Genomic DNA, 25,203 nt, shown 5'->3' with positions numbered 1-25,203 from the left:
CAAGGCGATGTTTAGTGTAAGTTTTCTGCCACACAGCATGTCTTGCATGTTATCCAAAATAATTTAAGTTTGATCTCATCTGATCAGTGTACCTTGAATTGCAATCTCACTCATATTAGCCCAGCTGTTTGCATTTTTTTTGACTGTAAAAGGTGCTAATGTTGTTATGAGCATCATTGCAATGCAATGCCACAGCAGTTTTCTTTCACATGTTGGCTATCTAAGCTGCACTCACACATGGTTATTGTATAGTGTGGGTTGTGGTCAGTGTTTTAGGATATCTCATATGACAGGACAAACCATGTGATCATGTACTTTATTTATAATCCCTCTCCCCCCACAATTCCTAAAGCCTTAAAATAAAATCTTTTTTTATTGCATTAGGAAACTGTACTGCAACAATTGCTGCTGATCTTTGGAGAGTTCTTTTTTCTACCTTACTATACCTTTTGCAGTATTTAGTGGTGAGATAAACTTTGGCTGACACATTTCACTAAGGAAGGAATGAAATATGCTCTTAATTTCTGTATTTCACTTTGGTCACTGTGTTCAACAGGCTTGTTAATGAACCTCAAAAGGAGTTTCTGGTTATGGATTTCAGTTTTGCAGTTGCTTTGCCATTGCTGATTTGTTCTCTCTTTCATATTGACCATGAACTCACACTGCTTGAAATACTTCAAATCATTTTCACTTGTGCAGTGAGGTGTGTGCTGCGGTTAGCCTTGACGGCGTCTGTTTCAACGTATAAACAGTCATTTCCCTGCCTGAAAGCCTTATCAGTAACTGGCCTTCCTCAGGATGTCTGCCAGTCACCGAACAGCAATACAAACACACCTTGGAAACTCCTGGTTGGGACTTTATTCCATTGTTAATGCTTGTTCTAAGGTATATATTTTCATCAATAGTCCTTGCCACAGTTGAATGTTATGAATTAATAAAAAGATTAGTGTAGGTGGTCATTTATGGTACTTTGTAAATGTCATAATCCTTGAGCATTTTAACATTATATACATATATAATCCATTCCCTAACATTCTTGTATATTCTGTATAATCTGTGCATATAGCTCCCATATTTATATTTATACACGATATCTATATCTCTTGCTATAACCCCTTATAGTCCATACATACATAGTCTTGTACATCTGTAAATAAATATTTATATCTCGTAGAGCACTTCTGGATAGATGCAAACTACATCTCGTTGCTTGTACTTGTGACAGTGCAATGACAATAAAGTTGAATTCTATTCTATTCTATTCTATTTTGATCCTACACACCGATAAACTCCAGTGTATTTAATTATGGTTTTATGTAAATAACCAAAAGAAAAGTAATGTACAATTGCAAAGTGGAATACTTTTGCACTGTTTCTGGTTAGAAACAAATGTCTGATTCAGAGCTCAGCCAACTGTCAAAATGTCGGGAGTGGTGTGTCAAGTAAGTCCTAAATTATTTTTGACAATCTTTTGAAATGTGTTTAGCTTGACCGGTTCTTTGGCTTATTTTTGTGATGCACAAAGTAAATTCCCCCTAAAACAGAACTAAAAGAGGCCAGAGAGAATATGTTTTGTGGAACTATTAGCATCTTCCAACAACACTTAGTCAAAAATGGTGGCTGGTGAATTATATTCATTTTTCCTCTATGTATTTGCTTTCCTGGAAAAACTAAGATCAGAGCAGAGAAATGCAGCTCACATTCTTTTTGTTTGGGTTCATGGAGTGTGATATAGTCGGCTGGCGTTGCTGGGTCAGGTTGAGGCTATATATGGTCTTGAACTACAGACTGTGTGTACTTAAGCAGTGATGCATTGCTTTAATTACACATACATTCAACATACATTATAAACATAAAAAAGAATGTGGCTGGTTTTACATTAAGACTACTTTTCAAGATCCCTTAAAACAACATACTTGATTTATACTGTAAATCTTTGCTTTGATCAATAAATCCGCTGTAACTCATTGAAAGAATGGCATGTCTAAACACTAATCTTTGATGCAAGGTATGATTTATGACTAATCTCAAAGCAAAATGTGGTCTTTCAAATAATTACATCACTGTACGAAATGCAAGCCATTGCCAAAGGAAATATATCTTAAATTCAGTTGAATTGTTGTTAATCATGACTTTAATGATTTTATCATTATGAGAAATATCATCTCACTTTACATCTTAGTCTACAATGTTTTCCTTTAACTGGACTGCAACTAATTTTGGCAAAACAGTTCACCTTAATGCAAACATATTCACTTGCCTCCACCAAAACATGCAAACTTCCTGCCGACACCACATGGGTAATTATATGTTTTATAATTTTTCAAATGTCTTGTAAAAATGTAGCAATAACACAAAAATAATTTTATATGTTTTAGCAGATTAGTAGCAGTTTTCACAACATTCTCATCAAAATGAGTTTAAATTTTTATGTCAGACCTATGCCTAGAAAATAGTCAGTGATGACTACCCTAGTGGGAGTACTGCTATTTTATGTTTTCACACTTATGCACATAGGTTTGGGGTGCCAGACTTTGCACCACACAGCTTGTTATTTTAACATTTCAGCACTGGTATTTTTCCAAGGCAGGAAAACAGACTAATGATGCAAAGTACACTTTGTTTCTTACAGTATATCGCTCTCTTATCCATGTTACATGCCTTGGACTGAACCCACTTTTCTTAATAATGACATATCAGGAATTATTTTTCACTTCATGTGAATAATGTTTGCTTGAGCTTTTACTCAAATGAGACTTTAAATGGGCCATATTTGACTTTTTATATATATCACTTTTTAGGAGCAAGTGATAATAACTGAATGTTCAAAGACTGACTTCTATTAGCGTCAGATAGCCAATTTCACAACAGATACCTTTTGCAAATTTGAAATATTGTACAACTTTGGGAGGTCTTTCTGGGCAAATCAATTACCGGTAATATAAACTGAATTACAAACCATTGTCCTGTATGAAAATGCATTTCAACACAAGCCAAGATTTAAACTGCAAAACTACCAAAACATGGACACACACCCAATCTGACAGGGCAAACAAGGAGAGTATTAGGAGCATACTGTGCAGATCGTCAAATTTTAAGGGAAGATGAATGAAGATAAATAATGTATCTAGCAATATGGTAAGAAAACATGTGGAATCTCAGTTCCACATGTTCCACATACAGCCAGAACTGCAATGGTTAGTTTGCAATGAAAGCATATTTATTTTCAGACTGGTACAGTTAAGGTCCAGACCTAAGCCCAATGGGTCTGGAATAGTTTATCTGGGTTGGAGGAAAATAAACTTTTGTTCTTATATGTGGAAAGCATTTTACTTACATGAACAATCATGAATATTCAGCAGTTTCTGCCTGGAAAGACTAAAACATTGCTTCAGCGTGTAATTTTAAAATTTTTTCCTTTTCTCTTTGTGTTCAGTCACTTAAACTAAGTTAATGCAAATGTGCCAGCTGCTCATTTTCTGTCTGGAGATGTTCTGAAAGACTGAATTAATTTTAGTTTGAGGAGGTATACTGGAGCAATTTTCCGTGAAATGTGCATGTGAACCACCTCTACTAGTTTGGGACAAGTCAGTAAATTAAGCTAATATTCATTAGTCCTTCTTCTTATCCTTGTTTCTTGACTTTGTATAAAGAAAGGTAACCTAATAATTCTCCTTCTCATTACTTCTTATTAATTTAATTATTAATTAATTAATAATTAATTAATAAAACATCTTATTAATTTAATTAATAATTAATTAATTTAGAAGCACGTATGTGAGATTGTTAAAGAGTATATTACCTTAACATTTACATAAAAAGACCAAACAGCGATAGAATTGTGGAGGTCTGGAGAGTCTAGGTGGGATCTGATCCCTCCTGACAAGAGAAGACTCATGTGATCTGCTAAAGAGAAGCTTAAACCCCCACAGCCGCATGACACCCTCTTTCAACCCACTGATTTAGATGAAAGGATGAAGGCTGATTTTGTGCAGTGTTGGAGATTTATGCAGACAAGAGGATTCAGCCACAGAATCTGTCAACATTGTCTCAGATTATTGTTCGGCTTCAGTTTCATCTTTGTGAATAAAATCCCTTTGGAAAGATGATTTATTCTATATAAAAACAATATTTGTGCAGTGCACTTTTAAAGGTTAAATTCAATTCAGTCTATATATGACAGTGTTGATTCACCACAACTGTGATCTCAAAACCAGACTATGCTTTGAACTGCCTCAATACTGAAAATGTGCTATATAAAAAAAATATCTTTACTTTTAAAATAAAACAAACTAATATTGACTACAGTTTGCCTGGCCATAAATCACAGTCAGATTTTTAATTTATCATGCTATTTCATTTTATTTTTTTTTATATACAAAATATACCCATACAACAAACCGACTTCCACATGTATTAGTCTCACGTGGAGGTGTTGCAGGTGTGTTAGTTTACAGAATGGAGCATGGTTAAGTACACAGTGAGCACTCAAAGTCAGATTATTTGAATTTCTTGTGTATCTTTACTCACATTTGGTTTCATTAAAGCTTGCTTGTGCTCAGTGAGACCACCGCAACACCCCTCAGCCGAATGTGAGCAGGTTGCATTGGTTTCTGGAGAATTTCCCAACAGAAATGAATGGAGGTGGTTTGATGCAAAACTTTTTTCTTTGTCTTGGGGCTAGTTGCTTGCTACTATTTTCATGCTCTACTATAATTCTGTACGACAACTGTGACCCAGATGGTCACTACACATGTGTTTTTTTTTTTTTTGCAAGCTTCCTAAAACGTTTCTATTTTTGTATAATGAAACTTAATTCTTGGAAATTCAGAACATATGATGTTTTGTGTTTTTATTATAATTGCAAAGTCACTGAAAAGGAAATGCGCCTCTGTTTGTTTGTTGTACACAACAGTGTCATTGTAAATGTGTGTAAAAGCACATTGTCAGTTTATTTTTTTTAAGTAAACAGGTCCATCTCAAACAGTAAAATTTAATAGAAATAAAGGTTCAAATAAGTAAAAATTTTTCTACATAGTTTATGTGAAATTGTCTCACTTGTGTGTGATTTACCATAATGGACTATTTACAAAGTAAATATAAATTTAACCCTTTATTATGATATGGCTTTTTGCTAATTCACACCTGCAGTCCCTTTCCTGCTCTTTTTCTGGACTTGTGCAATCCCTGCCTTGTGAATTTCCCTCAAATTCCTGAAAAGACTTTGGTTTACAATAATTTTAGAGCTGCAGCTAGCATAAATGCTAGAGAAGGAAAAAAGTGTTCCTTCTCTAAAACGCTTTTTTGCCCTTCCACTCAACTTTCCATTGTTTTTGTTGGTCCTGTGGAATTTACTACTTTTCTTAGAAACAAATCTGCTTTGTTTTATATGCAAAGATGTGCAGAAATAAGCACTTCAAATATCTTAACTGTGTATAATAAATTGATACAAACATCAGGGTCACTTTTTTAATCGAATCACTGAATCAATGTAACTTTTTAATGATACACTAATTTATTGTAACCCACTCCAGTCTCTCCCTCTGGTCCAGAAATATTGTAATTTTATCTGGTATCCCTATAAATAAATCAGCTGCTCCTCATCTCTCTGCTTATTTGATATGCCCAGTAAACATGTGGACTGACCGCTTGATCTTTGCTGCTCATATTCACTAGTTAGTACTGTGGGACTGATGAATTGGATAGATAAGATAAGGTCTATTTGCCTCGGCACTCACCCTATTTAAAGTTACTTAATAATTTACCTTATTTACACTACAGAGCCAATGGAGCTGGTTTACTCATTAGACTGCTTTCTGTTATTGAGCCAGTCAGACATGTCTGAAGTGTTTACCTGTTAGATTTCACAGGGATATATAAATATTGACTTGAAAAACAGATAATTTGATGTTTCTGAAGTCTTTTTGTTTTTGTCCAGCATGAAGCTCAGTCAAAGCTGCTCACATATGACAACATGGAGCTTGGATTAAAGTGCTGCTGTAATAATTAAGACTTTTGCGTGCTGGGAGTTGAGAATGGGGTAAAATTGATGCCCACAGGCATACTCTGAAGAAAAAAAAGTACTTCACAACAGTGAACTCAGAACAATGTGCAAAGATTTTGCAGTGGTTACAAAAGAGAGACAATTCAGTCTGTTCCCTTGTGATCATGCACACTCAAGGAAATTCCTATCATACCTTTATTCACTCCCACGGTGGCTGCAACATCGAGAAATGTATCTGTTTACCATATTTACCATCTATGTCTTATTGGCTGCAGCAGATATGCATTTTCTGGTAAACTTATCATAGTGAGGGAGCTGATAGCTTTCCCAACTTCAGCCTCCTCGCCCTCCTCTTATCTGTATCATCTGCCAACACGACAACCCTTCCCCACCCTTTCACCCCACTGTTTTTTTTCTTTTTTCTTGCTTTCTTTCCTTGTGAAGGGGCCAGTAGCTTTCATTCAAACAGCAGCAGATGATAAAAACACCATGGCAGGTGAGAAACAATTTAGGCTGTAAAAATTGCCTTTTTTAAAATTTTCTCTTCTCTTTTGTTTACTAATACTAAATTTGGCACTTAAAATGTATTTCTCTTCATGATTAATTAGTCCAACCTCTCTTGGCTTTCTTGCATAATTTTATTTTGTTTACCTTACAATGCTCAGTTGACCAGTTTACCATCCACGGCTCTTTTCTTGCTTGTTCACAGTCTATTTCTGCAGGGTATGACATTGGTTAACTGTTGTTGTCTGGAATGTATAAAGCTGAGGAGCAGTGAGTGTGTATTTGTCTGTATGCATGTGTGATGTTCTTTTCTTTTTCTTCTTCTTTTGTGGTCGCACAAAACGATGCTCCCCACACAATTTTGGCAGCTGACATAGCGCGGGAAAGCTCAATTTGCCAACAACACACAGCAATGCTTTCACACCCAATTCAGTGATATGAACATTAAGCTACTAAAAGTGGCAATTAGTCCGTTGTTTTTATCAGCAGTGGGCATGATTTGTGTTGTTGTACATGTCTGTTTGTCTGTGCGTGCCAGCAGGGGAAAAAAAGCCGCAGGGTAAGGATCAAAAGAATGTAAATGTATGTGTTGATTTGCTCTCAACTATGCAGCTGGCTCTGCAGAGTTTACACTCTGGGTTTTTTGTATAGATTCATGCTTTACTTCTGGAATTTGCATGAACAAAAGCCTTTTTTCTTAACTGCACAGCATTAGAACAAACATTCTGATTAAATTTCTTTTGAGTGTTTCTTTAGTCTTCCTTTGTAAGTAGACAATTACAAAGACTGAACAAGAGGCCACATTTACTTATGAAACATTTTATTTCTGTGGAAATCTTTAAGCTAATCTATAAAGACTACATATGCTCTGTTTTTTTTAACATAAAGCATAATCAGTTATGCATTCTTAGTTTTTGTGCAGTGGTGCTTGAAAGCTTTTGAGAACTTGCATATATAAAACAAATGAAACATTTTTTTAAGAGCACCCACTTCAACAAACAGGACACATACTGTATGTTTTACTTGCTCACTTATTTATGTATTTAAGAAAAATTGTCTAATATTTCATAAACTGTAGTAACCAAAAAGATTAAAATGTTTTTTCTAGCTTATTGTGAAACATTGACCTTGTTTATTGGCTGATTCTCTCAGATTAGGATTTATATCTATGTCTCTTGTGTTATTACCTGTGTTTATTTGTTTTGCTCTGGTGTCTGTCAGACAGTTTTTCAGCCTCAGATCAGTGTGTTTGTTGCATCCACATCTTGTCTTTCCCCAAACCATATTAGAAATGGCTTATGGTCCACAATAAAGAGTATTTCTGATGATATCAGAGAAAGTTGCTTCTGAACCTGTACTCAGTAAGAGTACTTTACTTTAGGCAAAATGATCTATAAATGTATGTAACATGAGTTACACTCACTGGCAACTTTAACACAATCCTGTAAGTCAGTCAATCACATGGCAACAACTCAATGCCGGTGATCAGCAGTTGTGTGATTGAAAAATGCCTTGTTGATTTAAGATGTCAGAGGAGAATAAACAGACTGCTATAATAGGATCCAAAGGGAATAGTGGCTCAAATAACCATTGCTATTGAACGAAGGTTAAGTTATCTACTCCAATAAGTCTTGATTTCAGTCTCAACATTCAGAGAGTAGGATCAGAATTTGGTGTAAATAACATTAAAAGAGCCATCCTCTCTTCATGTGGAGGTATAATGTGATGCTGAATATTTTCTTGGCACACATTGTGCATTGGCCGAGCATTGTTGTTAATCATGCCCATCCCTTTATGATTACAGTGGACTTAGTTGATGGCTACTTCTAGTAGAATAAAGCGTACGTACGGTAATTTAAAAAAAAAACAAAAAAAAACTTATTCAAATAAACAGGATGGTGGATCTGTTCCGATTCATGTTGTGGTTAATAAAATGTTTCATATAAAAGTAAATCTTATTTATCAGAACAATGTTTTTAAGCAGATTAAAAAAAACTGGTTTAAGTTGATATTTAAAAGTAGTTGGTTCAAAGTCCTAAATTCAGCCCAACAAAATTTCTTTCGAACTAAGACTTGGAAAAAAATTCTTGATGGCGGAAAAATCTTAGATTTTTCCAAAGCAATAGCTTTAGAAAATACCTACAAAACTAAGCAGTTTTGTAGGTATTGTTGCATACATTAATATGTAAAGCAACGTTTTTAATTTCTGACCATTCATTGTATGTACGGCTTCACAATAGTGCCAAAAACGATTTCCTAATTTTTCCAGTTTTGTCCTAGATAATAAAATACTACATAGGCAGTTTTTGTTTAAAAGAGTACTAATGGAGCTTTGCAAGCACTTACACTGCAACTGTTTTTCTGTAACAGTTAGTGGGAAGGACACAGTTTATACGTTTGTATCTGTTCCACTGTTCAATTTTAGAAAAAGCTTTTTTTTTCTTTCTAGAACACATTTCTTTGTAATTTTTCTTTTTTAGTTGACTTCCTGCTCCCATATTTCCTCGCTGGCAGTTTTACCACAGATATTTTGAAATACTTTTCCTGTTTGTTCTCATAGATCTATTTCCTTTTAGCATCTTTGTGTGTCATTTTTTTCTTTCACCTAATTTTCAGCTCCCTTTAACGTCTGAAGTTGTTGACATAGTCAGATGGCTCAGTGTTAATTAGCTTCACCACCCTCATTAACATCTATGAATGGAAGCAGCCAGAATGCGAACATAGTTTGAACTTGAATGGCTTGGATGTGTGCTGCAGTAAATAATTTAGGATATTCAGGGCTGTATACACAGCAGTCTGCAGATTCAGATGCAAAAAATAATAGAGATATTTTGATTAATTTCATACAAATGATTGATAACTAGGAAATAATTAATATAATAATCTTTTAAAGTCCTACCTTTCTATTCAAGATAAGATGCTCTCATTTTTGTTCTGTTTCTAATATTGTACATTATATTTAATTAAACTATCCACTTAGAACCCGACCACATTTTTCCTATGATAAAAAAAAGTAGTCCATTCATTATCCTGAGGGATAATATTGAAGTTGTTTAATGAAGCGCATGGACAGAATATCCCTCTGTCATTTTCTCTTTGGAGTTCAGGAACAGATGTTTTTTGGCACAAAGGGAGCAATCTGCCCTCTGGTGAATTCAGCCTCTGTCAGACTGGACATGAATAAATCATTCTGGCATAAGACTAAGATACAGAAAAATACCTGGACGATTTAAATACCTTGGAGTTTGGGGCATTAAGAAAAAACTGTCTAAAAAAACAGTTTTTTGGACAGTGTTGCATATGTTCTATAGATAGACAAGAGCTAATCTTGGGACTGGAGTGGGATGAACCAGACTGTTCTCAAATAGCTCTCGTAGAGCAGGGAGATTGATTGGTTCCTGCAGAGACATGCACTCTGAGCTATATGATATCGGATAATGTCCCCCAGTGCTGTCTTTGTATTTGCACCATTTGATCTAGCTAAGCAATCATACACTTCCCTTGTTTTATGGCTCAAGGCTGTGATTCTTCATACCAACCATACTTTTCATACCAGCTAAGGATCAACATTTACCTACTATTTTTCATAACCATTTCAACAGCTGATTGTGAATTATTGTCATGGAGTAGGTGATGAACCTGTTGCATGTAGGTATGTTTAAGCTTGACTCCCTATTGGAGCTGAGGTTGAGTCTTTGAAGCATAGAAGGAAGTAGTTTTTAAATTGCCTAGAGTTTGACAGCCAGCTAATATAGGCTTATGATTATATATACTCTTTTGCAACAGAGTCAAAGTACTGCTTTTAAACCATTTCAAAGAAGTAATGTTGACAGTCACAAACAAAATCCAGTGGTTCCAAGTTTCAAGTCTATTTGTATAGGACATTTCAGCAGCAAGGAAGTTCAAGGTGGTTTACATTATAAAAACACAAAAATACAAAATCATAGAATGCAGAGTCAAAAATTTAAGCATTCCATTTTGTCAAGTGCCATCGTCGTTCTAGAAGTTCTGTGAGAATACTGCAACAGGCTAACCAATGGCTGATATCAGTACTAAAGTTGGCATGTATTTTGCAGCCACTAAGCTAATAGTTTCTACTATCGGTAAAATAAATTATAACCTTTGGCTGCTACCAATGAGTTGCAATGCATACTGTGAAAATACAAAAAGAGTGTTTTACCTCAAAATTAGAAAACTATAAAAGCCGCTACTGGCTGGCATTTACAAAACAATTTATAGGTGCTATTTATATTCCATGGGACTTATTGGAGATATTAAAGGTATTAACGTATGCAGTAGTGCCAGTAGTGCTAAGACAGTTTCCACTACAAGCCTATTGAGGTATATTTGGAGATTGAACTATGAAAACAGGGAGTTGTATGTGCTTTTAGAGGAAGTGTCAAGGATTCACATATGCTTGACACCTCCACTGCAGGTCCACTGCAAATCCTTACATATCTATTGATGTCCAACATTTATCAAAATACTTGAATACAAAAAACAGGAAACATACACAAAATGGTACCATTACAAGAAATCTGTCTTGGTGAAAGAGTTAATTAATAAAATACCTAAAATAAAGACTCGTTCTAAATGCGAGGTTTATTTTCCCCTAGCCTTTCTTTATAAAGCTGAAGAAGGGGGATTTGAAATGAACCATTCATATGTAATTTGATGATATGACAAAAAAGAAAGAAAGAAAAAAGAAATTAAATATATTTGTTTGGATTTGTTTTCCTAAATAATGATGACTAAAAGTTGACTTTTTTTTGAGAAAATCTCTCACTTAATGTCTAGAGTTAAAAATACTTTAAATCCAAGAAAGTGGATCTTATGAACAAGTTAAGAAAAATCAACTTTGCAAAGTGATTAAAGAAGAACTACTTTACTTTAAATGATAAAAATTTTTCTGAAAAAATTATGTTATGAAGAACCTTAATACCCCCATTATGGGATGTGAAGTAGTCTTTCATCATGGTTCTTTTATGAGTTATAACCTTAAATTTAAACTCTGGCAAGCATCCATCCAATAGAGATGTAGCAGATGTATTTGGTATCTTGCTCGTATGCACGTTCTTATCAGTATTAGCGCATTTGTCTGCACATGGCTAGAAATTGTTTGGTTAGTGATTGCGTATTAGGCTGGACAGCCCTGCTAACTTTCTCAGGGCTCTACAAATGTAAACAGAGATAGCTAGCCTCATGTCAGGGCAGCGATAACGGCCTGAAACCTGTTACAGTTGCTCGACTTGCTTGTTTCTTTTTCATGTGCAGCTGCTCACAGCTCCACATTGTTTTTTTTTTCCATACAGCTAATGAACATTCAGGTTTAGGGCTACGACTGCAGCATGTTTACAATGCTTCATTAGGAAATGCATTCATATGCATTTTAAAAAATGCTGCAGAAAGTGTCAGATAAAAGGGGGGAAATCTGGATGTCTGAGATACAACGGCAGCTGCCACTCCCTGCACTGCTCCTTTTTTCTACTTTCTTCCCCCATCCATCCGCCCACCTCTTGTCCCCTGTTTGCTCTCTCCAATCTTATTTCCTTCTAGTCTGTCTTCTCTCCAATCCTGCTCTGTGTCAGTGCATTGGACTAATTCAATCTCCAGTACACAGGCACTCCAATGTAACGACCCATGACATTCAATTAATGCTTCTAGCTGGGTTAGGTCAGGAGTAATTTTATGTGTGTAAATGTGTGCTTGCTGGATGTGCATATGTGAATCTCTGAGGAGGTGTTGAGTGTGTAATTTATCAAGTCTTTATATTACTGTAGACCTATTTTTGACAAACTCACTTTAATTCCAAAAAATTTGATTTTGCCTACTTTCAGAAGCGTTTTTCTATTAAACTATAGAGACTTGCAACTCATAATAATTATTTTCAATTCCATATTTGGAGAAATCAAGAAATACGCAAAAAAATAGAAAAAAAACTTGAAGTAACCGTAATTCAGTTAAGAATGTCCCTGAAAGATGTCAAACAGTGAAGAATACATATGAAATACCAAACTTATGCATTAATGAATGGCCATGTAAGACAAACATATAGCAAAGTCTCTACGTCCAAATGGCTTAGTTATGTGAAGATTTGTGTGTTGATTTATCCTGTTCTGACAACAGGAAACTGATGTCTGAACACACTATCTTGGAGACTTATTCTGTGTTCCAGTTACTTCAAAAGTGGGAATTCAGAGCTGAGTTTGACGTTGGACCCAAAGTAAAAGTGTTCTAGTTATGAAGTCAGAATTTCAACATGGTGATGTTCATAAACATCATTTATAAAAGCTTTTACAAACAAAATTTAAAGCCTTACATAAGCAAGCTCCACTTTTGTTTTTGGTAAGTTTAGCATTACAGGTTGTAATTCTCTTTTGTTATAATTACACAAAATGTCTTTTTTTGGTTATTTGTATTATTATTTGGTTATTTACCTGACTGAAACACCTTTAAAAACTGTCATTGTTTTAACCATGTTACTTTAAGATTGGAAGCGCCTCCTTTTCATTTCTTCTTCTGTGGTATTGTCTTTAAATTGTTTGCGTCCCTTTTGTCTTGTTCTCATGTGTGTTGCTTATTTTTCATCTAAGTACATCCAGTTTATTTATAGATATATTAAGTTGATTTTTGTTATCACCATTGTGATTTATGAATCCATTCTGTAATGTAAATATCTAATAGCAGGAATTAACTTTAGTTTTATTATGTACTTTTGTGTAGGACTTGGAGTGGGCAGCCTATAGCGCAGTTGTTTTCTGTTTGTTGTTCTTGTCAGAATAAATTGCGAAACCACCCATTTCAAAGACAAACCGTGTCACGGTCCTGATCATTCAATAAAACCAGCACAACGCAGAAAGGATCCGGTTACACAGGCTCTACATATAACATTGACATTTTAAACACACTTTACATTTGCATGTAAAATAAACATGTTTCCACCACATCTTACTACCTTTGACAGGAGAAGCGGGCATTTTGAAATACTAAGTCCACCTTATAAATCCTACCTGAGAGAGTTCCAGTTGAATTTTCTAACTGGGAAGTTGAATTTCCCAGTTCCGAGTACAACTGGAACGCAGCATAAAACTGGCACCCATGCATTTTAAAGTGCTCTGTGGTGAGCTCGGTCTGTGCAAATATTCTTAATTTGTTTCACAGTAGAGTAACTGACTAATATAGCTATAAGGTTTTCCATGTGTTCACCAGATTGACAACTGGTGCCCTATTACGTTCTGACAAGTTTTTCTTTAAAATGCATGTAAGCTCTGACTACATTAGCATGGTTGAGGTTTTACTTTGGTGATATATATAAGAAAGCCTGGCTGTCACTGAGAACTTATTTACACTACCATCATTACTCTTGTCTTCCGGGCCTTACATTACCGATGTCGTCGCCTCTTCTCCAGCTGTCACAGTTATTGGATTGGTGCTGACAGACTGCAGTGCATCTTCTGAGAGGCTGTGTGCATGAACGACACATGGAATACTAAATGCATACCGAAACCAATACTAGAGCATATTCAAACAAGCACCAACAAAGAGTGATTGCCTGGGTGCTGACACAAACACCAACAGCTAAAACACACACACAAACACACCCACACCCCCACACATTACATCTCTCTATCTTCACAAGGACATTGCACTGACTTTCATTCATTCTTTGTTTATTTTCTATAGTCTAATCGTGACCCTTACCTAAACTCAATCCACCACTTGGCCTAAACCTAACCCCTAACCCTATAACAGTATTTCTTCTTATAGAGTTGTGGGTCCTCACAATGTAGTGTTTGTTGGAAAAATGGGGTTTGCAAAGTGAGAAATAAAAAAACACACACACATCCTCACCCCCATGCGCGCACGCCCACACGATTTTGGACAAAAATAACTGTGGCTTCATTATAGTTTTGTGTAGCCTGCTGCAAATACTTTCAATTTGGATTAGCATGCCTTTTATGAGCTTTCAGCTTGCAGTCATTATGACTGTAATCCTGTGTGGATTCTGCATCATCAGTGTCAACAGAAGGACTCTAAAAATTTAATTACTAGCCTAACCTTGATGGTTGACTAGTTAGAGAATAATCGCTGCCTCAATCATCACTTTACAGTAATCCTCCATATTAGTTTGAACATGGTCAGTAAATGCAACATGATTAATCTGAGGCTTTCTTCTGAGCACACGGATTTCCACACACTCATTGTGGACATGTTAATATTGTGCCTTTCATTATATTTTTTCATATCAAATGATCGGATGGCAAACAACTGAATTTTAAAAATACATATCAGTGTGTATGAGTTTCTAAAAGTTAACTTGCTCCAATCCATAAAACTTCAAATACGCTCAAATATTTACTTTGAACACCACTAATGTTTTTCCTTTAAGCAAATTGCACGCAGATCACAACAGGATTAAACCCAATGTCAAATTTCAACCATCTGAACAAAACTGTCACTCTTAGACAAAGGAAGTTCATTAACATGTTCACAAACAACCCAAGGACCATCAAGCTGAAAGCCTGTAATGAACTGTAAACATTTGGATGACCAGTGTTATGTCCACATGAAGCCAGTTTTATATCACTATGGACTAAGAAAGAAGTCACTGTTTCTAATTTGACTTGATTTGTTAAAATTTGCAGCAGCCCATATGGACAAGACAGATGGCTTCTAGAGAAAAGTTACATGGCAGGTTGTTACAAAAAATGCCGCATTGTCACAGTGACAATGAGGCTTTTAAACCAAAAAAACATTTGACCAATTGTCAAGCAATGCTGTGACAGAATCATGAGGTGTTTCGCCAGTTCCCTTTTTTTAGTTATTCCAAACTTGATGCTTTTTTGAATTATGCAAAAGTTCTTCACATAGAGTCAAGATTCATTGTCTATTTATGTAATTGAAAACAAATTAAGTTAATGAGGACTTCGAGTCTTTGTACGTACCTTGCACAACAAAACAAAAGGATACATACTCTGCTGCATGTATCCTTGCAGCAGAGTTAAATAACTGAGTACACAGCTTAGGTTAATTCCTTCATCCCTGATCAGAGAAATGATCAAAGAAAGCAAGCCCCTGATTGTGATTTGTCATTTTCATTTTTGTTAATCCCATTTTGCGATGCCCGTCATGCCATTTCTATTCTTTCAATCTTCATCACATCCTTCTTTCTCCCTTCTTTTTATCTTTAATCTCTCTTTAAGTTTAATCATTTCTCTCCCTCTGACTCTGTATCTTTTTGAAAGTAATGATCTAATTAAAAAAGGTTTCGCTGCCTGCCTACTGTGTATAATTATCACTAGGGTCACCCTGTACTTCACTCAACAATTACTTAGCACAGCATTCTTTGGCTCCTTAATTAAACCTTAAGGACAGCGATTTGATCGTAGTCGCATTAAACATCACCAGGAGCAGGGAATACCTGTGCTCTTTTCCCTCCTGGGAGAAGAGCTGAGAAGCAGGTTACAGAATGGTTGCCATGGCAACAATCAGAGGTAGTCTCATCCTGTCAGTCACTTGATCTGTGTGTTTCTCCTTGTGTGTGTGTGTTTATCTGCTCATCTGTAACAGAGACAACAGTTCTGCCACAGGTCACCTGCTTTTTCCATTAATAAGGCTCAATCTGTGAAGATGGGACCAGGGCCAAATAGTGCTTGTCACATTTCCTGTTAAGGTCCCGGGGTGCACTGACTGTCATTTTGATTGATTACATTGCCACCTCATAGAATGCTTGCCTTGCAGTGTGTCACCACTTGGCATTGCACAACACAGCTTTCATTGTGACATGGGCTGTAAGCTCACTTCAAGCTATTATAGATAATCTTTGTAATGTGTTGTTCCAACATACGAGAGAACACGCTGAAATGTTCTGCATTCCATGCAATATCATAATTTAAATTGACTGAAGGTGTAGCTGTGTCTTATGAAAAAAAAAGCTGTGTAGAAACCCAAGTGTTCTTCTATGCCTCAACAAGAATCTTTCATAATTCTGGGATATTTGACTATTCTTATTGTGAGAAATACAGACCTCATCTAAATAATGTTGTTTGGTCCTTATCGCAGACCCAGGTTTTTAGCATATGTTAAAAAATGTTCAATATTGTATAAGTCAATGGTTATGTAGAAGCTTAATATCACTTTATTCATATCAAACTAGTTTTAATGTGCATTTGGATCATTGTCTAGTTGTAGCAGCTATTTGTGACCAAGTTGTTGCTGATTTGATTTGTAAAACAAAACATTTGGAGTTGCTCCTTCTTCGCATAATTCACCATTTTGAAACAGACCCCCAGTATGATGCTACCACCACTCTCAGAAAAGGTATTGTATTCTTAGGTTTAAATCCCCTCATCTTGATTCCTCCAAACATTCTTTATGTCCTTGAGTAAATCGAGGTTAACCTTTGTCGTTGCAGTTTATTATAGTCATCGGCCTTCGTAGTGTCTGTTTTGTTCTTGGACATTCTAACTGATTTCTTTTCACCAGAGATAACAGTGCAAGTCAAACTTTAACTCAAGTGTTTCAATTGGACAAAATCTGGGAATGTATCAAGACTAAATTATGCCAGAACCATGTTGATGGCTTCAACTTCTATAACTTCTTCTTCTTCACACCCATAAATATTAGAAAATATTTGTGGGTGTGTATCTATATATAGTATTTGAATTATTGCATTATAACAGTATTATGGGATTCTATAATAAATTCGTCCCATTCATACATATAATTTACATGTCTCGGTGTTTCTTGTTGTAAAAATCATATAACATCTTAAAAATAGCAATTAAAATGAATAATTAGAAGCCCAAAATTAAAGACTTCTATGCCATCGTTGAGTGTATGGCATAACAACATCTGAAATGATAACTAGCTGGTAGATAAATAGGAATTGTTAGTGTCTGTCAGTCAAGTCATCGAAACATACTTCTTACAGAAAGATTCAATGAGATGGTGCATGCTTATTTTCACTGTTGGGGCATCAAATATATATGTTTAATGGGGAAACATTTCACTGTTTGTGAAAGACTTTTATCTTCCTTCAGTACAAAAATATCACCAATATGATAAAGACAATGACAGAGAACAGTAAACTTAAGCCTCCAAGGTAAAACTCTATAGTTAGGCTGGGATTGCATCAAGACTCCCCAAGGAAAAAGAAAAAAAAAAAATCAGAAAAGATGTTAAACAAAATGATCTTTTGAATTGCTGTCATATTCTAAAACAGTAAATGCAGTTCTGATCATCATAATAAAAGCCTGCAGTAATTTAGATTTGACACCCTGAAGACAATGCTAAAACACTAAGGCTTGAGCTGCAGGGAATTTGATATTTTCCTAAATTTTTGTCATTTATTTTTGTAGATAGTAAAATATATTGTGTGTCTCTTTTCTAAATAATGTTGAAGTGATGTCTAGCTATAGTGGCTCACTTCTTTAATTAATTGAGATTTTAAAGAAGGGAACATTGCCTTCCTTTTATTAATAGTAACATTTGTCAGAGATCTTTACAATTAGATAGTAAAACATTGCAATTACTCCTTTCTGAAATTCTTTTTATTTCTCATCTGCTCTTCAGTTTACAGCTTGGTTTCTTGGCTCTTCCATTTGGAACAAATGGTATAAAGTGACACCAAATGTTCCCCTGAGTGAGTCTGCCAAGGGTTGATCTTGTAAAATTAAATTAGACCAATGAACAAAATAGCTCTGTGTTTAATTTTGTTATGCTGGAATATAAACTTTTTATCATTATTTAAAAATGAAATTTGTGTCTGCAGTAGACAGCTCAAAAAGCACAGAACCTAACTGCCAATTAATCTGTAAACATGATAAATGGATAATACATTCTCAAAAGAATGAAAGTTAATTGGATTAACATTTTTTCAGTATAACTACATGGGAACTTTTATTGCAGTGAAATAGGAGTGAAGCAAATTACTGTAATGCAGTGAAGACAGAAGTATGCTGTGTTTCATTGTACCATATTTAGACATAGCATGAGGTTCACATAAGTAAAATACTGTTTCCCAATGGTGCAGTGGGGCTGGAAATGTGTTTTTTGTGTCTTCCTGTGTTTTTAGTGTGCCATGTATAACATTTCTGTAGTTTCTTGAAAGGTTTGTGGCAATGCATGCTTTGGTTTGTGTGAGTTCTTCTGGATTTTTGTCCCAGATGTTATTCGAACCATGTGTGACTATGATGCCCAGGAATGGTAGTAATGTCAGGGACCCTTGAGGGCCTCGTAGTAGGCAGATAATAACAATGTTGGGGCCACTTACCTCCTTCAGGTAGCATTCAAGAAGTTAGGTGCCATTCACAATCAGGCACTGTTCTCAATAAAGCAGTCATTAGAATGGGATGTGGCCAAAGGCCTCAACTTCTATGCTTTTCTGACTTTTCCTGTATCTCCTTGTAACATGCTGAAGAAGATCAGTGACACTCATCCCTCTTAATCATTACAGTGGCCAGATATTGATTGGCTGATAGGTGTCCTCTTTGTCTCATAGGGCAAAAATGTGAATAGCATGATGAAGAGAAATATTTCAATAAACATTGTCATTGAACAAAAAGTCTAGAAGTTAGTTAATAGATAAGACACATGACTTAGCTACTAATCACCTTTTTAGAGTGCAGCATGTTATGTAGTAAGTATTCAGACACTTGGACATGTGAACTCATAAGTTCACTTTAGGTCCATTTTGAAATTTCATGCAAAACCCTAACATGTAGACAGCACTATACATATATTACAGCTGGAGCAAATGGCATCAGATTCACCAGAGCTTTTGGGAGGTTGGTCAAACTAGTTGATATTTTTGTATCAACTTCTTGGAATATATTTACAATATGGTGCATTTCTATTTACATTTATTGCATTGTATCTACAAATGAATAGGCAGATTGTATTACTCCATCATCTGTTCCCGTCCATGCTTTTAAACCATCTATATAACCTGTTATTCAAAAATTATATTAAAAATAGTTTTCCTACCTAAGCAGTCTGATGTTGTTCTAACAAATTTTAATGCTATAAGGAACTGGTGCATGCTGTGAGAAAATGTTTTTCACTATGTCTTAGATCACCTCTGCAACTGTGTTCTGATATAAAATGGGTATAAAATGCTTGCAAGATAGTATTACTGTTTTTGTTTCTGCATAAAATGAATAAAATCAGTTTCATAATTTCAGTGTAGAAATGAGGCAAATAGCAAATGCAAAACTTATGCAGAACAACTGTGCAAACTGTGTTGATTTGTGAACTTGTCCATCTGAACTTGTCACATTTTTTCAAACTGTTTGTTTTCAGGTAACAGAGCAAGAAATAGTCATACTTAACCAGTCAAACATTGTTTTGATTTTAAAAAAACAAACAAAAAAAACAACAAAAGACATATTTTGTCCTTTTATCGTTACTGTAGCAAATCTGTAAAAGTTGTCGCCATCTTTTCGAAAATCTACTTCAAGCATTTCATTTTACAGAGCTGTTATTTCTATCATTTCAGTAAAAATAGGGATGTATTCATGTAATGATTCCGACCATTTGCTCAATTTCTCACATGACATTTGTTCTGTCTTATCCAGGCTGCCAGCTCAAATCTTACCAAACACAAGTAGATGACTGAGAACTCTGCATCTCATGATGGACAAGAAAAGTGGTGAGTGCCACAAAGCCTTTAGTTAAGCAAACAATGTCCCTGCTTCTAACACGTCGTACAGTTCAAATCCTATTTCCCCAACTGTAACACCAGTAATTTGTCTTGTAGGATTCTATTTTTGCCCATTTTACAGTCAATATAAGAAATAAAAGGTAAAGCAATTTGCCTGATTATTGTGTATTTGACTTAAGAACTGCTAAGAGCTTATTTTCTTGAGGTGATAAACGCCTCCTGTCTCATGCTGAATTTATAAGATGGCACAACATGAACAGTATTTTACATGCTGGCTTGTTTGTTTTGGCACAATCACTGCATGCTAATTACTTCTCTGTAAGTGATATTGGCTTTACAGAGCCGCATGTACAACACAGTACTGCTTGTCTTTGCAAGAGGGTGAAAAAGAATCATAATGCTTATAATAATCTCAAATTTGATTGATGTTCAGTTTGTTTACTAATTACACATTCATTTGAAATACTTATCAGTTTTTTTTTTTTTTACAAATTAAAATAACTATTATCCTTGTTAACTCCTTACAGCCAACGGCTTTCAGACCAAGGTCAACGAGGGCGGTGTACAGAGGAAACAGCTGCCCTATTCAGTGGAGACTCCCTATGGCTTCCATCTGGATCTTGACTTCCTCAAGTATGTGGACGATATTGAAAAAGGCAACACCATTAAAAGGGTCCACATCCAAAGGAGGGTGAAAGGCCCAGCTAAATTCAGCACTCTTCCCAGAAATTTTAGCCTCCCTGGACATGGAGTCAGGCCTCCACCTAAGGAAGGGGCATGGTCTGGGACATCTACCTTGGGCCCAAAGCCCAAATCCCGAGTGACAGAGGTCCAACAAATATTTGACTTTAGGCCAAGTGAAGGGGCAATATCCAGTCATAGCAGCAGAGCGACAACCAGTCAAGGAACTGCAAATGTTTCAACCAAATCTAGAGATGAACCAGGCACTGTCTATCAAGGTACCGAGGATAAAACTGCTGTGATTCAAAGTCGACCAAACCTCCTTAGAGCGTCATCAATGCCCATCACCCTCCAGCAGAGGAAAGGTTCAGATTCAAGCAGCCCTGATTGCACGACGGGAACGCCAGAAAATGGATCAACAGAGAACATGTTCCGTGCCTCTCCAGACATATTGGAAAGACGGTGCCTTCCACAGGATCGAGCGGGTCTTCACCAGCAGATAACAGTGGCACTAAAAAGAGTCAGGGAGCTGGAAGAACAGGTCAAAACTATCCCAGAACTAAAGGCTCAGATCTGCTCCTTAAGGGAGGAGCGGGAGAAGCTGCTTCATCAGATACAAACGCAGTTCCAAGTTCAAGCTTCCACATCATCCTCTGCAATGGCAGCAACTTATGAGACAGGGGGAATCAGTCAACGCCAAAGACCAAGACCTTCAGAAGGGCTCAACTTATCTTTAGCAATTCAAACGGTTCGAGGTGTAGCTTCTGAGCATGTGCCAGTAAATGTAGAAGAGAGCCACAGAGAGACTAAAAGAACAAAAGAGCTACCAATACAGAAAGATCCTTCTACGAATCAAAAGCAAAGTGTACCATCAGAGAAAGCTGACAAACAAAAAGAGACATCGAAGAGCTTGCAAGATAATGCAGAGGAAAGGCTATCACAGGACACTGAAGTTGTTGCAAAAGAAAGTGAGATTATCAGAGAGAGTAATGCATCAAAAGAGGACCAAAATGGAATGCTAAAGCTGGAAGAGAAGCTAATGATGCTGGAAGCAAAACTTACTCAGGCTAGCCAGGAGCTAGAGAGAACTAATGCTCTTTTGAAGGAACAAATGGAAGAGAATAAAGCAAAAGAGGACAGAATATTGCAACTGAGTGAAGGGATGAGAGTGGAAATTTGTACCACACAAGTACCTGTGAGGTCAAGAAGAGAAAGCATAGATGCAGGAACAGTTACAGAGAAAATAGATCTCAGCCACCAAGAAACTGAGACAGAATCTCCTTCTAAAATAGATCAGGGAACAGATACGGATAAAATCTTGGTTGAAGTGATAGTACCCAAGCCGAGGGCTAGAAGTATAGATCGAGGAATAGCGACTAGTAAGCTTGACACACATGACCAACAAACAGAAATGGAGGCAGAGGTAATAGGGGCAATACAACCCCGACCCAGAGCCAACAGTATGGAACGGGGTACAATAACAGAGAACATCGTCACGCAAGATCAGACGACCGAGACGCCTGCAGCTGAAAGAGTAAACCAAGTCACAGAGACAGAGGGAGAAACAGTGACAGACCATCCACAGAGACCAAGAGCCAGTAGCATAGATCAGGGAACAGAGACTGAAAGGGTGGACACTGTGGACAGAATCACAGAGACCGAGGCAGCACAGAGGAGCGACCAGCAAACAGAAACAGAGATAGAAAGACGGCAGGACAACAACCTGTCTCGAGATGCACAAGCAGAGGGTCGAGTGGGGGAAAGTGAAACCACTGTAAGAGGAGATATTGGTCATCCTGTCAACAGCACAGCAGAAAGCGAAAAAACAAAAAAACTAGTTCAAATAGAAAGTGAAAATGTTGCTGTAGAGGTTGCTGCAAATATATTTGTTACAGACATTAAAGGCATTGTTATGCAAACTTTAGATTCAGAAGTTGGTAAAAAGACTAAAGTCTGTCCCAGTCCAACCTCTGGAACTGATAAAAGGGAAGTGACCTCTGCACAAGATGACTCAAAACCTAAAGAGCTCCAACTCTCAACTGGTGTAGAGATTGTAGAACCTAAAACGACTGAGATGGAGACAGCAGAAAGCAAAGATAAAGAAATTTTGTGTGAATCAGTTAAAGAAAATATCATCCCTGATACTGTTGTAGTAATGGCCGAAAATTCAGCTGTGAAGTCAGTAGCTCCTATTAGACCACAGAGAGGACGCAAGCCCCCAGCAGAGCAAATGCAGCCAACACCTCCTCAACCTCAGCTTGCACCCATGCTCACTACTAGGGAATCCAGTGAACCTGAATCTGAGAAAATCACAACAAAAATCCAGACTGCACCAGGCCTGGAGGCTGACTTATCAGCACAACCTTCTGAACCACGGGAAAATGATCAAATGCCATCTGTGCCTCAAGTTCAAGACAGTAGTCAAGCAGAGAAGCTGCCTGATAAGTTGATCGAGAAGCAGTCTAATGTACAACCTCAGGGTGAATCTCAAAGCGTTTCTTCTATCTCCAGTGAGATCCAAGTAAAGACCAAGCCCATTCAACCACACAGTAAGTCTCAACCTGCATCTCGTCGGGACTCAAAAGAGCAGAAAGCGCCACAGAGGGGATCCAGTGTATCACACCCTCCAAGTCGTGAGTCAGGAGAAACAAAAACTCGTCAAATCCGCCACGGGTCAGGTGATACCCACTCCCAGAGCTTGCGTAGAAGCTCCACTGAGGCTCCATCATCTCAAAAAGATGCCAGAGAGACACAATCGCTTCGAAGAGGCTCAAGTGAAGCAGCTCAGCGTCGTGGTTCAAGTGAGGCAAAAGCCTTGCGACGGGAATCTGGCGAGTCTCAGACAGCCCGCAGAGGTTCTGGTGAATCGCCAACATCTCCTGCGGCTTTGGGACAAGTCGTCACTCGAATAACAGGTCTTCTTGGGGAGCAGTGGGCACAGCTCGGGAGCAGCTCTGGAGCCCAACAGACGGCCGGCCAACAGGAGAGCCCCATAGCACCAAAACAGACTGCAACCAAAAGAGCAGAAGCAGGAAAGGGAACCCCAGCCAAGCCCGCAGGCAAAGGTGCCCCTGCTGCAACAACTGGGAAAGCAGCGGGGAAGTCCAGTGCTTCCAAAATGAGTTCAATTCAAAGCCAACTGGTCAGCTCCCTCAGTGTCCTTTCAGCCTTCTACTCCCCAGGCCAGAAAACAGCTGCCACCAGCAAGCAGCAAGAGCAAGGTAGGCATGAAGTGTATCAGAAAGCACAATGCGGCTGTCTGACAATGAGCTGAATAATTTCCTCTTCAATATTCCACATATTAACCATTCACAAAGGCCCGTAGTTACATTAGTCATGCTGCTTAATTGCAACACATCCCTTATGATCTTCCATCAAGGCGGGGGCTAAATATTAATATGTACACAGAGTTTCATTTCATTTCGTTGAAGGCTGAACAAGCAGCTGAACTTTGTCAGAATGCTTTGAATTATTTTTAGATATCTGTTGTGCCAATCTGTGCTACGGGTAGAACATCTTACCCTGCATGACAAACAGTTTTGCCAGCTGACGTTAGAACTCTCATTATCAAGCTGACTACAGGACTGAGCTTTTATGACACGCAAGTAACCCCATCTGTCTATTCACGCAATTAGAAACACTCCACTCAGAAGAGAGGTTGTCAAATCAAGTCTGGATCAATTATCAACAGAATGATTATGGCCCATCATATTCATTAGATATTAATTGCTAAGTTTGGATAGCAGTTATTATTCTTGTATGGCATTTTTGAACTTTACATTTTTTGCTCTGAAAAAGGCAGCTTATCTGCATGATTTTTTTTATTGTGTTGATTTGTGATTGTTTATTACAAAATGATGAATTAAACAGCCAAAACATAAGAAAGGAAAACCATCTGTATGAAAAAACACAAGAGGCGTAATGTTCCTAATCTATTGAAGCTATGTTAGTGATGTGACTTATTCAAAACAGCCAATAAAGTTGGGGTAAATCTGGAAAAGGGGCATAAATCCACAGCTCAGCTGGAAGAATCAGTAGAGAGGACTGTTATTAGTCATTGTTGAAAGAACACAATATGAATCCCTGCTTATAGTCTTCTACAAGCTTTGCAGAAGACATAGTAAACATGTGGAAGAAGGTGCTCTGGTCAGATGAGACCAAAAATAAACTTTTCTATCATTTGGAATTCTTTATGTGATAGAAACAAAATTTGTATCGTCCTGAACACACCATCCCCCGGTGAAACATGAAACATGCTTTTCTTCAGCAGGGACAGGAAAGCTGCTCCAATTTGATTGTAAGATGGATGAAGATAAAATCTGTCACAGACTGCAAAAGAGCTACCTGCAAG

At 37.0% G+C, this 25,203-nt stretch overlaps 1 protein-coding gene across 4 annotated transcripts in view; it reads left to right on the top strand.

The window, feature by feature from the left end:
• Positions 1-25,203, top strand: part of kank4 (KN motif and ankyrin repeat domains 4) — a 77,699-nt gene that overhangs the window by 38,490 nt on the left and 14,006 nt on the right. For 3 of the 4 annotated variants that reach the window (XM_032572385.1, XM_032572384.1, XM_032572383.1), the window contains 2 exons: positions 20,086-20,159; positions 20,699-24,073. In XM_032572385.1, the coding sequence (XP_032428276.1) occupies positions 20,141-20,159; positions 20,699-24,073 (3,394 nt within the window). In that variant the 5' untranslated portion in view covers positions 20,086-20,140. Of the gene's footprint in view, positions 1-6,445; positions 6,501-20,085; positions 20,160-20,698; positions 24,074-25,203 lie in introns of those variants that run through there. The other variant, XM_032572386.1, reaches the window with a different exon arrangement.

Source organism: Xiphophorus hellerii, chromosome 9, assembly GCF_003331165.1.
Source record: "Xiphophorus hellerii strain 12219 chromosome 9, Xiphophorus_hellerii-4.1, whole genome shotgun sequence".
In the NCBI taxonomy this organism is placed as follows: Eukaryota; Metazoa; Chordata; class Actinopteri; order Cyprinodontiformes; family Poeciliidae; genus Xiphophorus; species Xiphophorus hellerii.
The sequence above is the reverse complement of the archived record's forward strand: the minus strand, read 5'-3'. Positions and strand labels throughout refer to the sequence as shown.